This window comes from Talpa occidentalis, unplaced genomic scaffold (genome assembly GCF_014898055.3).
Source record: "Talpa occidentalis isolate TD23 unplaced genomic scaffold, MPIMG_talOcc4v2.1 talOcc4.15, whole genome shotgun sequence".
NCBI lineage: Eukaryota > Metazoa > Chordata > Mammalia > Eulipotyphla > Talpidae > Talpa > Talpa occidentalis.
Genome location: NW_023601543.1, coordinates 69,516,386 through 69,534,140, shown reverse-complemented (window position 1 = coordinate 69,534,140; position 17,755 = coordinate 69,516,386). Strand labels below are relative to the sequence as shown.

General features: G+C 34.9%; 1 protein-coding gene across 1 annotated transcript in view; it reads right to left on the bottom strand.

The window, feature by feature from the left end:
* DMD (dystrophin) overlaps positions 1-17,755 on the bottom strand; it is a 1,988,221-nt gene that overhangs the window by 1,257,524 nt on the left and 712,942 nt on the right. Inside the window, 2 exon segments of the mRNA XM_054695791.1 lie at positions 2,916-3,003; positions 14,611-14,734. Coding sequence (XP_054551766.1) covers positions 2,916-3,003; positions 14,611-14,734 — 212 coding nt within the window.

Sequence of the window (17,755 nt, the reverse complement as noted above, 5' to 3'; positions counted from 1 at the left end):
ACACTTCTATATTGATATCTGGGTAAATCTCTGCACTTTTAAAAATCATAACACCTACCCCAGTCCCTTAGTACCTTTCTTGAATTCCTGTAGAAAACTGCCTTTAGGTATAACAGATTTTGCTTTCTGCATCTCTTAAGTGGTATTGAACATTCAGTTTTTCAGTATTTAGAAATGTCCAAACGTGATTAGGAAATATCAAAATTACCATTTTGGGTGAAAACTGATATAAAATATAAGTACTGTGGAATATTTTTTGCATGTCTTAGACTTTCATTCACAGGGAAAATTTAAAAGAGGGGTTTTAAAATCATTCTAGATGTCTTAGAAAGTAATTTACAATAAATAATTTTAAGTAGAAAATTCAGTTTTCTGTGTATGTTTATAGACATATAACATACATTTTATGTTAAATGCTGTTACCATGGTAGAACACACATACAATGTTTATATATTTGAATAAGCTGCATAACATAACATTGTACAAGAATGCTTTATCTTTATCTTATTTTTGATGCAAAGATACATGGTTGAAATGAACAGCCATTTACATGAGATCCTAAATGAAGTATCTTGATTCAGCTTTCATTATCCTTTCTATGAAGAAAAGCACATGAATGTGTATATTTTTACGTCATTATGAAATTTATTATAACTCCATAGCCCAAACTTGAGAGAGGGAAGTCAGGTCTTGTAAATTTAAATGGTTCACTGAGATAACTGCTGGGAAATAAGTTTACAGAACCTCAATTTGTCTTTCAGCTTCATGTGCCACAACAGTAATCTCTAGTTTGGGACCCTGAGCTAGAAGAGTCATAATAAATTAAGGCTAGGAGTCCACTGAAATACACCCTAACAGGTACTCCTAGAACTTACTGGGTGTCTGACTTAACTCAAAATTTGTGCAATCACATGAAAAAAAAAATGATGCAATTTTCTGTTCTTTTGTTTCCAGGATTTTATTTATTTTTATATAGAAGAACTGGGATGCAGGCCAGAGGTGCATGGGGTGAGAGGATTTGCCACAGTCAGAGTGAGGAACAGAACAGGCAAATTTACTGTAATACACTGCTAAGGAAAACAATTTGTGAGACAGGAGAGGTCTACTGCACCATGTGGGTTAGCTCCCTGCCTGGGGATCAAACTCAGGCTGTCGTGGTGATAGCACTGAGACTTACCTCTAGGCCACCAGCGAGGCCCTAAACAAATTTTCATTGACATAAATGGGAATCTTAAAATTTGATCAACATAGTCAATCAATGAGAATGCCCTATATCACACCCCCCTCTTCGTTGCTCTTTGCTTTCTACACAGGTTAGCATTTACTTTCAGAACTATTATTATTTTCTGACCAAAATTACCTATGTCATTATCTCAATTACTGCTTAATTTTGCTTCACTAAACAGAATTTAATAAGTTAATTAATATTTATTAAAGACCTTGTATCTATCCTGGTTTTTCTTCATTGCTCCAAAAGAGCAATGAGGGCATTAATCTAGGAGAAGATATTATCACTAATCATATGATCATTTTAATCCTTGTATATAGTCTTAATTACACCCCCCAAAAAATCATCCTCTCCATTTCTAAGTTTTAACTGTTTTTTGAATAATTCAGTGTAAGCTATCAGATGATCTAAGGTAAGATATGCTTGATATTTAATTAAGAAATGAGACCATTTAGAAGTACAGATTTTACATTGGCTTATTAAAATGAAAAGGTGATAATGTAGTTCCCTCAGATAAGTTATATAACAGCTACAAGAATATTTCAGATTATATTTTATTTAGAAATAATATGCTGCTATCAAACTCCTCAGCTAACTACCTAGCAACATGCAGCTAAACAACAGCCTTTTAGAATTTACATTGTCTATATATTCATTTACTTGTTAACCAAATCCTCAGCTGTCATATTTGCTTGTTTTTTACTTTTAGCCAAATACTCTCAGTCATGGAGCTCATTAGAAGAAAATGAATTGATTTCCTAGGAAGATCACTGAACTTTTTAATGCCAACATGGCAATTAAGGCAAGGAATAATTCATGCATGGAATTTATGGACCAGAATGCAAGCAGAGTCTGGAAAAAGTCAACATGCACTCAAAAACATTTGTTACATTTGGTTATGACATTCTTATAAACCTATCCTTTGAAAAATGACAAAAATCTTGGTTGGAAATAGCATACTCCCTGATTTCCATGAAATACTAATATCTTGAAATGAATATAGTAATATAACAACGGCAGTCTGAAAGAAGTTTGTTTACAAATGATGTGTCAATAACATGTTTTGTTCAGATAGCTTTTGTGGCACTAAGTGTTATCAAAGATTAATCTTCATACATTATTAATAAAAAGTTTTGTTGATTCTGCTTTTACCTCTGTCAAAATAAGTTGAAGTCAGAAAATAAAGATTTCCCCAAGATGTTTTTGAAATGAGTGCAAAATATGAAAAGCAACATAAAAATGTCAGATATATTATTAGCAAACAGGTATGCTGATGAAGTCTTCCACATAATTTTAGTTGGTGTGGAAAAATACATTGCAAGAATTACTTAAAATCAGATTATAATCACTTTACATATATTATATGATTGCTTACATTTCCAATTATTTCTGCAAATCTTGTTTTCTGAAATTATTTGGACAAATGCTAGCAGGGTTTGCATTAAAATTAATTTCTCTATAACAGATTGATAAAATATTCGACCACATCCCATTTTCCTGGACACCAACGTGAATTTCCTCTAATAATTTGCTTAGCATTAAAAAAGAATAAAATGCTCACAAACTGACTTTAATTTACATTTGCATTCAGGAAGTGATTGTCTGATATAATTCAGCTGATAAATATGAACCTATGTGTTTATCAAATCCCTAAGAAGATTATCTAAATCAACTCCGTGTAATTACCATTCACCATCTGTTCCACCAGGGCCTGAGCTGATCTGCTGGCATCTTGCAGTTTTCTGAACTTCTCGGCTTTTTCTCGCTCTATGGCCTGCAGCATGATAACAAAGGTGAGTATTTCAATACAAAGATTGTGAAGTTACAGAGTAATTATAACTTCTATTTGCCCTTTTAAGTCTAAAGATATTTCATTCTGTCAGCTTATCATCTGAATCTAAAGATTTTTTTCCTCAAGCTCCTAGGCACCAGAAGCATCATAATGGCAAGGAAAGTACAAGTCATATCCATACTGAACTGCTATTTTTAATAAGATTTCCACTCTTACTTCTTTTTCCCATAATAGTTTCAGATGCACTGTAACTCTGCCAAACAAAAAGAACCAACAAAGTCAAATTCTAGTCAAATCTGACACATAGAATAAAGTGTCAGATCATTAATTTTTATATTTTATATATAAACCACAGAAGTACTTCTCATACACAAGTATATATTCTGCATTAAAAATAAAATATAAAATTCAGTAAGTACATATAATGGGAAAAGTATATTACCATTAATAATTTCACCACATATTTACCAAGGGTTCAATTTTCTCTCTCAAATTGTCAAAGTATTCCCATTTCAACAAAATATCATCTTAGTATCAAAAGACTTTCTAATTTCTTTTGTTCATTTCTCCTAATAATTTTTTAAACATAAAAATTATTTAAATGGAAGAAGAGCATTCAATACAATTGAGTTCAGCTAATAATGGCCTTACATAAGAGCCATACATGAAGCATTAGAACTACATTACTATAGTCATTGAGAAAATGTGGATGTAACAATATATGTTATATGTTCTCAAACACAACTTCCCATAGAAAAAGCAAGCTATAATGTACTTAACATATAAGTGATACTTGTATGACTAAACAGCAGCTTTGTTAAAGAATTCACTTGAATTTGTGCCAGGTTATTCTATCATCAGGCTGTTTTTCAAAAATGTATTCATATCTACAGGCATCAAAACAAATATTCTAAGGTGTAATACATGGGGCCAGGTGGGAGGGCATATAATCCACACTTGCATACTCTGCAGTGTTGTTCTGCACAACTCCCGATGCAAGGATAGAAATAATTTATATCTGCACGGGTCCAATCCAGCAGCCACGAGCCACATGTGGTTATTGAGGATTTCAAACATGTAAGCAGGTAACTTTTAATTCAATTTAAAGAGAGAGACATATGTACACATAGATATATAGATAAAAATGTAGCTAATGAGGCAGCATCAGAGATCCTTTCAGAGAAGTAACAATCTAGACTATTTCCCAAACACACCAAATGATGAGGCTACTTGACAAATAGCCTACTATATGATTTTAAATGTTTGGAAATATGCTCTAAAGAAAGAACTACAACTAAACAGAAGATAATATAAATTTATTCTTTAAAAAGTTCATGAACTAGGATTATTGGATTCACAGTTTAATATACAGAAACTTAAAGCAGTGATAGTCAATAGAACACTTCAATCGGAAAGAGCTATAATATAAAAGTACTAAGTAAAATATAGCAGAATAAGTAAAGAGTCAACTAAAGCACTATTCAAATAGTCTTTTTTAAAATCAGTTTTAACTTCACTGGAAAACAGACATTTTACTTGATGCTGTCAAGGGCAGCAAGTCAAAACTCAGGTTCAGCTCATCAGTCAGCAGTGCTATAGGTGATACACATTTGAATATCTTGGACTGTACTTGAAAATTTCCATGAACACAGATTATGATGTTTGGGGATTATATGGTCCCAGGATTCCAATTAGCAAGTAAAACTTCTGGGGTATCTTGAAAGTCAGTTACACAAAGGCATTATTGAATTGTTTATACAACCACTGAAAGTTCTAACCTGATAGTTGAACCAGGAAATTCATGAAACTAAAGTTACCACAACATCGTGTTAAAGGTAAGGACTTAGATGAAGTTTCAAAGCTCACATTTTCTCAACCTCCATCTTTGAAATCATCCTTAGCAACTTACAGCACACATGTTTTCACATAATTTAAATTCATTCTCCATTGAAAGGTAACTGCTATTTGTAAAGGACATTGCATACATTAGGTCAGAAAAATAAGCACATTCTAAGTAAATATATAGTATTTACAACTATCAAAAGCTACAGCAGGATTGAGGGTATTCAAGGTTTGAACTACATCAGAAAGGAAAGCGAAGAGGAGAGGAGGGGAGTGGCGAGACAGAGGGGAAAAATAAGTGAAAAAGATTTGTACTACAACAAAATAATAAGAACAGTTACAGCAAATTGGTGTTTCCTGAATTAAACAGCTTTAGAGTTAGCCTTTCCTATCACAGTGATTGCTATTTTATCGCTACTGCTTGCTTTTTTAAAACATGAAATTACATAAAGAGTAGAATGAGAATACCATTTATTGCCTTCATAAATGATGAAAATAAATTATCAATGGCCTCCTAAATGCCATGATCATAATCTCTTTATTCTAAGCATCTGACAGACTAATCAATTAGCATTACTAGCAGAGACACACAGTTATAATTAATTATTTCATGGATGATTTTTGATCTTAAGTAGCTTATTTGGTTAACAACATTACTGCAATAATTCTAATATAAATAATAATAACAACCACCACAGCAAAACAACAATCTATGGAGTAGGTACTATTATTCCCAATCTGACAGACGAGGAAAGCAAGGCATGAGAGATTTGTGGTATAATTGAAAACAGGCGTGACCAGATGACCAGACACGACCATAATAAAAATGCAGATCCTTTCGCTGTCCTCTAAATTACAACCTATGTACATTTTTTCAATGGATTTTATAGTGAGTCTTACTAGAGAAAAAACCAGCATTACTTTACACAAGAAAAAAATTGAGCATCAATAAGATTAAGTCATATGTCCAGGATCACAGAAGTAGAAAGTTTTAGATCAAATATTAGAACCCTGGTCATCTATTTACAAGGTCAGCTCTTTCAAACATATGCTGCTGCTTCTAGAGATATTTCAGTGAATATTAATCAAGCAGAATTGAGCATATCTGACTACAATTCACAGAAAAGGTGACCTGACAATTTGAATGCAGTCAGGGATGCTACTCAAAATATTTAACTGTGAAGGCAACATGAACACCAGGAGAGCAGAAGGAAGGTCTGGTCATGTAGAATGTAGAACAGACACTGACAACTTGTAGACTGATTGGCAACTCTGTGTACAGCTCAATTACTAAACCCCCTCGCCAGGTGTCTACTGCATGCAAACTGAGTTAGGGGTGCATAAATAGAGATACAGGGCCAAGAAAGAAGCAGTTAATAGCCTCTGCATATTTGTCATGGTTCAGATGATGCATAGGTCCTGGTAAGAAATATCACCTTAAGGAGAAGTATTAGAAAATAAAGAGAAATACTGTCACAAATGTATCTTGAAGAGTATGAACAAGACAGTGAAGATTCCAAAAAACATTCTATTTCAGATACAGCCCCAGAAAGTTGATTAAAAGTACAGAAAGTTAGAACAGCAAGGAGCCAGTATAGAAAGTAATGAAAAGTTCTGGAGTTTCTCTATTTTGAGTTGGTTCAGATTTCTGTCTCTGCTGCTTACTAGCTGCTTGACATTTGGAAAGTGATTCAACCTTTCTGAGCCTCAGTATTTTCTACGTGCTGCAACAATAAAGATACTGGAACTCTGAGAGGACTTGAGGAGGCCCTTCAAGTCATTTATTACACAAACAAAATGGCACATGTGGCCATTCTAATGAAGGAGACCACGATGCATTTCAAAAGCAAACAGGAAAAATCTTGGCCACAAGAGTTGATTAAAGCGTCTCTGCTTACAAAATGTATTGAGAAGCATACAATAACCACACATAAAGTGTTAAAGAAGTTGACTGAATAAACACTATTGAAACTCCCTTTTATCCTTGATTTGGTTAAACATACACTTGCCCTCAAATAAAATATATAAACTGTTGTTTTAACATAGGATGGATTAGTAGTTTCTAATGCTTCTACCTTCCCTCATTTTCTCAAAAGATATGTAAAAAGCACAGAAGAAGTAAAAAAACAAATCACACAACAATGAAAAACAAAATCTGAAGAGAAACATAGTTCTGAAAAATAGAGGGTGCAGCCCCCCTGGGTGGCGCAAGAAGTTAAGCACAGCACTGTGAAGCTGTCCACAGCCTCTGCAGCACCAGTTTTATCCCCGGCCAGCCAGGGAGATAGCCACCTGGCACAGCAGACCTCTCCTGTCTTGCCTGCTGCTCCCCTCAGCAGTGTATTTCAGTAGATCAGCCTGTTCTGCTCCCCACTCTGTCTCTGGTGGATCCTCTTACAACCCCTGCACCTCTGGTCTGTACCCCAGTAATTGTATGCATAAATAAATCTTTTAAAAAAATAGAGGGAGGGTGCATCCTTTATTTTATAGAATGGTATGCCACCCAGGAGGACAAGGGCTTCTATAGGTCTATTTTGCAAAGTGAAAACAGACCCTTGTTAGAAAAAAGGGGGTCACACATTTCCCCTTACTCAGTTCTGTCAAAACTGCCACTATTCACATTCCCATTAGCCTCCAGGCTACTACATTCAGTAGTTGATCCTCAGGCCTCAGTTTATTTATTGTCATATTGTGATTCAGAGGGCTATCAGAAAAAATCTTGGAACTATTTCTTAATTTGGGGTCCTAGGCTACAAGCACAGGGAGTGTGCACCCCACCTCAAGAACTGTCTTTGCCCACTCTCCCTTGCAGGCTCCTCCTCTTCTCCCTGACCTCTAAATTTAGCGCACTCTAGGGCTCCATCTATATTTCTATTTGTTCAGGCCAAAATCTTAGAATCCTCTTGACTTTGCTTTCTCTCCAACCCAGCATTCAAGCCATCAAAAAATCCTGTTGACTCTAACCTCAAAACACAGCCAGAAAGTGATGCTATATTTCAACGCTCACTGTTAACCACACTAGTCGAAAAACCCATCATCTTTCAGGGATCTGGATGTCTCAAAATAGCATACTAAATGGCATTTCTACTTCTCCCTCTGCTCCCTGATGACATATTCTCGACACAGCAGACAGAGGAAGCCAGTAGCAGCAGAAGTCAGCTCAACTCTCTTAATAGCTCCCCTTCTCATTCCGAATAAAAGCTCAAATCCTCAACATGGTCCCACCTCATCTTCACCCCTTAACTTCTCTGACCTTTTCTTCTGCTAATAAACACCTTGATTATTTGGTTCCAGCCACAATTGTTGTTGTTCTGAGACACTGCAAGCACAGAAGTGTCTCAGGGCTGTGCACTTACTTCTTTCCTCTACCTACAATGCTTCCACTTTAGGTATCCGCAAATTTCTCATTGCTTTTAGATCTTTACTTAAATGTCACTTTCTCAGGGAGACCGTCTAGTGTCAATCTACACACACACATACACTTACTTCCTAGTGCTCATCCCTACTTTATTTTACCCATGGCCTGTGTCAATAACATTCTCTATGTTGTACACATTAATCTTGTTTAATTTTCATCTTCCCCACTGGACTATAACTTATATAAGTTCTGGAATCCTTGTGCATTTCCTTTATTAGGCCATCTCCGGTGCCTAGAAATGCTCCTGGCATACAGTCGATGCATAAAGGTGAGGACTGTGGGAGCAGAACACCTCCATATACAACCCCGCCATTTCCCTCAACCACCCATGCTTAAAATGCTCTAGGAAAGCGTTCATGTGTAACAAACCCCAGTAACATGCAATGGTCATAAACCAGACCATGAAGATTACTGCTGTGAATTCAATAAAGTAGGATTAAAGGAAAGCCTATTAGAAAATGCAAATAGATTGGGAGTTGGGTACAATAGTCTGCTTTCCAACATGACCTTCATCAAGACAGATAGATACAGACAGAACTACAGACATGCAGATATACATTTACATATGTATATTGGCTTTCTCCTTATTTTCAAGTCCAATTATCTAATTCCTCTTCAACCATGATACACAATGCTTCTTACAGAATTAAGCACTGACAGCTAAAACTACCTCTTTGAAATCACCTTGCTCATGAAAACATTTCTGCCCTTGATATATCTTTCTCCAATTTTCTCCCTCCAGAAACTCACACAACTTTTTTGTGTATGTGTTTTCTTCCTTATACATCTCTGTTTATTGCATATGTACATGAATACATACACACACATATATTTTGAATCTTGTAAAGTATATTTTATATTGGAAGATAGTCTTAAGTTATTTTTAACATGTAGATATTAAATACTCAATAGATCAATTTATGATCATATGATCAAAGATACTATTGAGATTCTGAAGTATCTAGTATATTAAATAAAGAAAAAAATATGAATGATCAAAACATTAACGAATCATTTCATAAGGAATATACTACTAATTTAACATATCATGGGCTCATAAAAATTCTTAGAGATAATCAGATAATCAGGGAATTATTAATTCTGAAATGTATAACTTAAAGGAAAGTAAAAGACAACTGAGTTACATACTATATAAAGAAAAAAGAAACAATTAAAAAAAACTTTTAAACAAAGTATAAGAAAATGGGAAGTTTACTAATTCTTTATTAAGTTGATTAAAAACACTTTATGACCTCTCTTCCTCCTTCTGTATCAGCATCTCTTCAAAGCCTCCTATTTTCATGACATCTTCTCTAATTAATATGAAACTAAGTTCCAGATTCCCCAGAGTGCTACCCTGACTTTAGAAGCAATTAATTTTCTATTCACTTAACATTCTATAATGAAGTCTTGCCCTTTGACAGAAAAAGTAATTTATTCACCTAAATGTTTATTCAAAAGTAGTTATATCCTTGATATTAGCAGCACAGCCTGCCTTGAAATGTGCCTGCACAAGTGAAAAAAATAAATCACTGATTCATATAGTCAAACATTAATTGCGTCAAATAACAGACACTCTCCTAGGTACTGGGATACCCAAACCAAATTAAGCCACACCAACATAAACACAATCCAAACCTAACAAATTAAGTTCCTGTCAGTCCTTCATTTCCAGAACGCAGCCATCTAATATAAAATGAACAGGAATACGTTCAGTAAGGAGGAATTAGATCATGGCAGGTTATATGAAGGCAACATGGAAACACTGATTTTGCCGAGGTCTTCCAGAGAAAGGCCATTAGGAAAATGCCTGTGCATGAACAAAATAGAGCTGAATTATGTGTCACCACAAGAATGATGACATGAACTAAGGATACTATGTGAAGATGTCTCTAAGAGGATGTTAGAGTTTTATTGGACTTGGGCTTGTGTGTGCTGATGGGGGAGGTCAAGGAAGTGGGGCTTTACCTTTGATTAGATGTTGTAAGGAAGCAGAGGCAATTCTATGATTGTGTATTACGTTTGTGTTTACCTAGATGGCTTGAAGAACAGAGAGAAGCAAGAGAGAGAGGCTATACCTATGATTAGTAAAGAAGCATAATCAAGTTTTAATAAGTTCCTTCCTCTTTTGGAAGAAGTTATGTGAAATCTTCTGAAATAATACAACATCAGTGGCAGGGAAGCCCAGCAAGGGACTGTCATCTTAAACAGAGGGACGCCACAATATTAGCTTTAATCAGAGTTGTAGTGACGGGAATAGAGAGAACTAGACAGTTTCAAGAGCTGTTAGGTAGTGAGATTAATTGAACTGTCAAAGAGTAGACTTGTGAATGGTTAAGGAAAAATGTAGATGGCCCAGTTAGCTTGTAATTCTGGATTAGGCTGCCGAAAGAGGGAAAGAATAAGGGAAAACTAGGAAGTTATAACACAGCTTACCTCAGCTTTCAGGTAACACTCAAAGTGGTCTAACAGGCAATTAGACATTGGTCGGGGCTTTAAGGAAGAGATGATGACATGATGACAGGATAGTACTTCTAAAGCCAGGGTAGTACTCTGGGGAATCTGGAACTTAGTTTCATATTAATTAGAGAAGATGTCATGAAAATAGGAGGCTTTGAAGAGATGCTGATACAGAAGGAAATGTTCACAGAAAACAAATGTTATTTAAATGGGAAGGAATGAGAATAATCCAGAGCAGAAAAACAAGGGACAGACTCTAGACTGTCAACCTTAATGGAAAAATTAGATGAAACAAATGGCCAAAAACATAAAAAGGTAACCTACAGATAGTGGTATTTCCTGAGCTAAGGAAAAAAAGAATTTCATAAAGAATAAAAAGGTTAACAGGTTTGTCTTGAAGAGAAGTTGAGCAAGGTAAGTCACAAAGCATTCATATATGTTTACAGTACGGGAGAGTTTTCTCAAGGATAGAAAAACTACCTGTTTAGGGCCCCCCTGGTGGCACAAGGGATGAAGACACAATCTTGTGGCTATCCAAAGCCACTGCAACACGAGTTCAATCCCCAGCCAGGGAGCTACCCACATGGCACAGCAGACCTCTCCTGACTCAACCATTGCTCTCCTCAGCAGTGTATTTCAGCCAATCTGCCTGTTCTGCTCCCCACTCTGTCTCTGGTGAATTCTCTCATCCTCCACACTTTTGGCCTGTACCCTAGTTCTTGTATGTATAAATAAATAAATCTTTTTTTTTAAAAAAAGAAAAACTACCTGTTTAAAAGCTAATGACAAAAACAGAGGACATTGGTAGAGGTTGAGTATATGGATATATAGCAGAATGGAAATAGGTTTCTTTAGGACAGAGACAATTAAGATATTGGGAAATAAGCCAGAAAGAAAAAAGAAAAATACCGGATGGTCTCACTCATAGCAGGAATCTAGAAAACTTAAATAAGGGACCAGGAAAATGAATAACTATAAGAAAGTGAAACTCAAAATCAACAAAAACTATGAACCAGAGACACTCTATGGGGGGTGGGGGGCGGGATGGAGGGATTGGGGTCAAAATAAGGGGTTGCAATTGTATGGGGAATATAAAAATAAAATTTATTATTAAAAAAAAAGATATTGGGAGTGAACAGAGAGATTGGCCAAAGGAGAGCCTCTTCCATGAAGACAGATGTGAAGGTCCCAGATCCTCAGACACATCATCTTAACCTGTGGTCAGAAGAGCTTGTTTTGATATTTAATTACTAATTGATCAATTCAATAAGTTGAATAGCTAGATCTGTTGATTCAGCTTGAAATTCTGAACTATGGTGGCATTAACAAAAAGAGCAAAGTAATATTTCATAGTCTGGTAAAGTCCCAGATTGTACCCTTGAGTATTAAGTATAAATCATTATGTTCATACAAATCATTTGTGGCTCTTGTTCAAAAGTAAATCTCATTCATTATGTCTGAGTGCCCACATTTGTAATAAGTTCAGGATGATTCCAAAATTAGTTATCCAGGGAACATATATTCAATAAAAACATCCCGCAGAACTCAGCTTTTAAGTGCATTATGTAAGTTTTATGGACAAAACACATGGCTAACACAGAACCAAAATTCTATTAGGTTTAAAAGTATGTAAGCCCAAACTGAAAATTACCTAGGATACTCTAGCTGGCTGACAGCACTTGAAAATAATATATCCATGAAGGACTCAAGGGGAAGAAAAAAAGGAGGGTAATATTTAGCCCTTTTTAATGGATGCCAAAAAATGAATTAATACCACTAAAGTTCATGAGATGAGCCTCCCATGTGTTCAAAATAACCTACGTAAACTGACAGGTGAAGAAGTAAGAAAATTAATGTATACCTAAACTACACATCCATCATCATTACCACATATTTCTCTCAAGGATTTTTACTACAAATATATTATATTTAGCCTGAAGGAAATGTCTGGGTAAATCATCAAGTCCTTATTTTAGAAAGCAATTAAAACTGATGTTGTTATTTCAGAAAATGAGAGAATTTGGTTAAGGTGACACATGAGGCATCAGAAAACCACTCAAACTATACTGTACTTGTTTTTTTTTTTTTTTTTTTTTTTTAGCAATTTTAGTCTATCATTGCTGACACTATTAATTAAATGTAAATTGCTTTTAGGTAACCATAGGATAAAAGAAAATATTCACATTTATATTACTGAAATGTTAGAATTCAATTGTCCTGCTTGATCAAAGCTGCTTTTTTTTTTAAGGAGAACAAACAGATAAGTAGATTATCTAGACAAAAAAAATAATTAGCTAATCAAAAATGCCCAATATGAGTCATACTTTCAGTGGTCAAAAAATAACACAAGCTTTGAAATTTATGTAAAGTACATCTTCTCTAAGTGATTTTCTGCTCATAAAATTTCCCTCAAAAACTGTAAAAAAGAAGGTATCTTCAAATGAGTATGCTTTGGATTAAGACATGTTGCTAATTTTCTAGAATTATTATATACTATTCTTCAGTTTAATTTTACTTTTTAACAGCGGAATCTATTATTTATTCTATCTTTGTATGTGAAAATAAGTAGGATACACATAAATTAACTGCATAACTTTTGTCAAGAAAATCTTAATTTTTTAAGTGGAACTAATATATTTCTTAAAATGACTGAAGGAAGGTATATTTCATATTTTTTAATGTGCTAATTTTAAATTTTTTCATTAAAACTCTTCAGTTTAATTTTAAAACTAAAATGTCAACAATGTAATCATAGATTCCGTTTCTAAAAACCATAACAGTCTGTTATAATGTTGATAGAATATCTTATAAAGCTAATAAGAAATTTAAAATAAGTTTCCAATTCATAAAAATAGTAAATGCAGTGAAGTGTTGATGAAATTATCTATTTCCCTCAAGCAGTTACAAAAATAGATTATGTTTTCCTAGATCTTTCTCGTTTTCCAAAAGTTCCAACACCATAGCAAGTATTAGCTTGTAGCTGTAAAAATTGTAAAAATTGTAAAAATCTAATAGATTTTATAATTCATGAAAGATAAAGCCAAATTAACACACACATGTGATCTCCCAATAGTTCATTTATTTGACAGTAGAATATTTGTGTCTTTAGCCTGTCAACTGAAGATTATTTACCTGATAGAAATTCTTTTACATACTATTGTCAATTATATAGCAAAAATGGATGTCTTAACTGTCAAAGTTGAAAAATCAAAGCCCTCACAATGTCCCTAAAGATAAAGCAGCTCTAATTAAATTAATAAAAATCCCTATTGTGAAGGACAAAACTATAATGTTTCAACAGAGGATAAAAACAATGAATCATCTCACGCTATAAATATTGGAGAAGGAGGCTAGACATATTTTAATTATGTTAATGAGATACATAAATACCTAGAAAAGGCAAATCTGTGATTCGGTGATGATTCATGGCAAGCATTTAGGACTATAAAGAATAACTTTTTGATGATAGTGAGAGCACAGGCAAGGTCCTAAGTATTGTATTTCTAAGTGTCTATTCTAGTCTGAAAAAGCTTGCTAAGTTCCAGCCTTGAGGTGACAGAGCAATATATGAAGGGAAATCAAAATGCATTCATGTTCTAAAATTGTCAATTTACAGCTAAATAACATAAAAGTTAAAGGAGATTTATGAAGAATATTCCTGGTTGTTCACAGATAAACTAGGAAAGCTTTTTCTAGGCTAAACTATGATTTTGCTTGATATAGAAAACATACTTCAAAGATATATTCAAAGGCATTATATCATATTGTTTTTAACTTTTTCAACCAATAGAATCAGATCAGCGCACAAAGCACAGAGTTTACAAGAGGCAAAACTTAGGAAAATACTTGAAAATTAATGTATAACCTACATTGACTTTTTCTTTAAGGTCTGAGAAGTCTCCTTCCTTCCGAAAGATTGCAAATTCGGGACTCTGCAACACTGCTTCTGAACGAGTAATCCAACTGTGAAGTTCAGTTATATCGACATCCAGCCTAAGACAGGAAAGAATAAGGGTTATCATTTCCTGATTATCTCTTTCTTCTATATTGGAAAAAAAAAAGCAATCTACCTACATTTGTCATTCTTCTCCCAATCTGAAACTCTTGCCTGATGACTATATTACCATTAATAGCTCTACTATTTCCGTAGTCAGGTAGGCTGAAAATTTGGAGTCAGTTTTGATCTAGAGTCTGATGATCATGGGGGTCATTGTATTTATCTCAATGTAGCAATCACCTCGACAGTCTCTCCTGAAGATATTACTCAGCCTTTGCTTGAATGTTTGCATGGGTTGAAAAACTACTACCTCCGAAGATAATCCTCTTTCTTCTTGGAAAGTATTTACAGCAACCAAAAAATTCCTGTTGGAGGTCACCATTAAGCCAGACCTCTGATATCCATTCCCTTGCTAATGTCCAACCATACTGACTCTGGATTTGATTGTGTGACTTGCTGTGGCAAGAAAGAGTAATACTAACAGAGGCATGGTAAGTGCTGGCATTTTGTCTTCTCAGAACACTATGAGAATGCAATGGCTATATAAGAATTCGAACAACTCTTCAACAAAAGGAAATAAGTCAGGTGAAGAAAGATAAATATGGAATGATGTCATTTATATTGGAAATATAAAAAAACTAAACAGAGGGTATACAGAGGGGTAGGGGGAGGGTTAAGAACAAAATGGAGAGGGAGTACAGCAGACCAGGGTGATGGATCATTAGTACCTTGGTGGCGGGAGCACTATGGTAAGTACATCTGAAAGAGTGGAGGGTACCGTATACTTCCAAAATACCAACAATAAATGTTACCCCAATAAAATAAATATATGCAAAAAATAAACAAGACAAAGGAATGGACAAAACAAACCCCAGAAATCTGATTGTAGAACTGAGGCTACCAGAAGTGGAGGGTATGAGGTATGAAGCAGAGGGGAGGAAGCTCAACGGACTGTGGTGGAGGATTCTCGGTGCTTTGCTGGTTGGCGCAGTGTGGTAACATACATCCCTCGATGAGTGAATGTATACCCCTAAAGCAAATACAGTGTTGTCAACCAATACTACCTAAATAAAAGCACAAGTGACTATGGTGATGGTGCATGGGTGAATTGGTGGTGAGAATTTTACAGGGACTACACGTAAGAGAAAGCAAATGTTTTGCAAAAATAAAGAATGAAGTAAATTATACATACATGAAGTAAATTTAAAAAAAAAAAAACAGGCACCAGAAAAATATAAAATACAAATTTTTTAAAAAAATACTCATTTCCACAAATTCTTTTTTTCATTTATAACACTTTCACAAGACCACTGTTCATGAACTGACACATAACAAGTTGCTCACAAGGGGTCTCAGCAACCTCAGAAACAACCCATTACTACATTTCTAATTATTATTCACCTTATTTGCATAACATGCTACGCTCTGCACTTAATGTAATTCAACATGTTATTATATACTCTATCCGTTAAATCCAGTCTAACTCTATCCAACTAAAAATCCTCTAATAAGAAAGGATATTTTTTATCCTGTATTCATAAGATGATTTTCCTCCTGAACCTGTGGATGAACATTCTGTCCTATATTTTTAAAGTGTATCTTAAAATCTCATATTTTTGACTAGCAGGAAAGTGAGAAATTTCTATCCTTTATAAAAGCAAATCATCACAGATCCCCAAAATAAAAATTTGTACAAAGTCCCATAGAACAGAGCAACCTTGGCTTTGAATTTTTTCAATCTGCAAAGAAAATCAATTCCATTTTTTTTTCCATGACACCTTCCACTTTCTGTAAATCTCACAATAGCAAAAAAGTATGGTGTATATATGTCTGCTGGTCTATCTATCCATCTCCAAAGTTCAAAAGGCCAAAGTTTTCTTTCTGGCTTATTTCGCTGAGCATGATCCCTTCCTGCTCCATCCATGTTGCTGCAAATTGCATGAGTTTATCTTGTTTGATTGTGAGTACTATTCCATTGTGTATATGTACCACATCTTTTTTTTTTTCATGATATAGGAGATAAGTAGCCTTCACTATTTCTATTTTTTTTTTATTTTTTAAGATTTTATTTATTAATTTATACAAGCACTGGGTACAGTCAGAAGCGCAGGCGGGTGAGAGAATTCACCAGAGCCAGAGCGGGGAGCAGAGCAGGCAGAATGACGAAGTACACTGCTGAGGGGAGCAGCGGGCGGCAGGAGAGGTCTGCGTGCCATGTGGGACCCTCACCCAGGGGCCGGGGATTGAACCGGCACTGCAGAGTCTGCAGGCAGCTTTGCAACCCAGCGCTCAACCGCTGCACCACCGGGGAGGCTCTGTACCACATCTTCTTGATCCAGTCATCTATTTTTGGGCATTTGGGTTGTTTCCAAAGCTTAGCTATTGTAAACAGTGCTGCTATAAACATAGGGGTGCAGGTGCTCTTTGGAATTAATGTTTCTGTGTCCGGATGTTCTCACTCATAGCAAGAATTTAGAAAACCTAAATAAGGGACCAGGAAAAAAACCAATTATAATAAAGTAAAAATCAAAATCAACAAGCAACTATAAACCAGAGACACACTACAGGGCGGGGAGGAGGGAATAGGAGCAAAACAAGTAGGGTGGTGGGAATTGTATGGGGACTATAAACCAGGATGAAAATGCATACATTGTGCAAAAATGAAAAACAAAGTAAAAATGTATAAAATTAAAAAAATAAAATTCCAATTCCAATTCCAAAAATAAGGCCAAAGTTTTCTTCCAAGATCACAGTGTACAAATAAACTCTACTCCAATGACTTGAATTTCCCATGAGATTATGCAAATTGTATCAAATCCATTCCCTTGTGGTCAAACTGGGGGATGTGTTTGTTTTTGTGTGCATGCACACATGTGCACATATGTGTAAATGTTTTATGAAAAGTAAAACAGAAAACACTGAAAGACACCTGAAACATCAGAAAAACACTTGCAATTTAAAAAGTTGTCCATTTTGAATTGCAGTAGTATAATTTGTGGAATTCGTGCTGTATACTT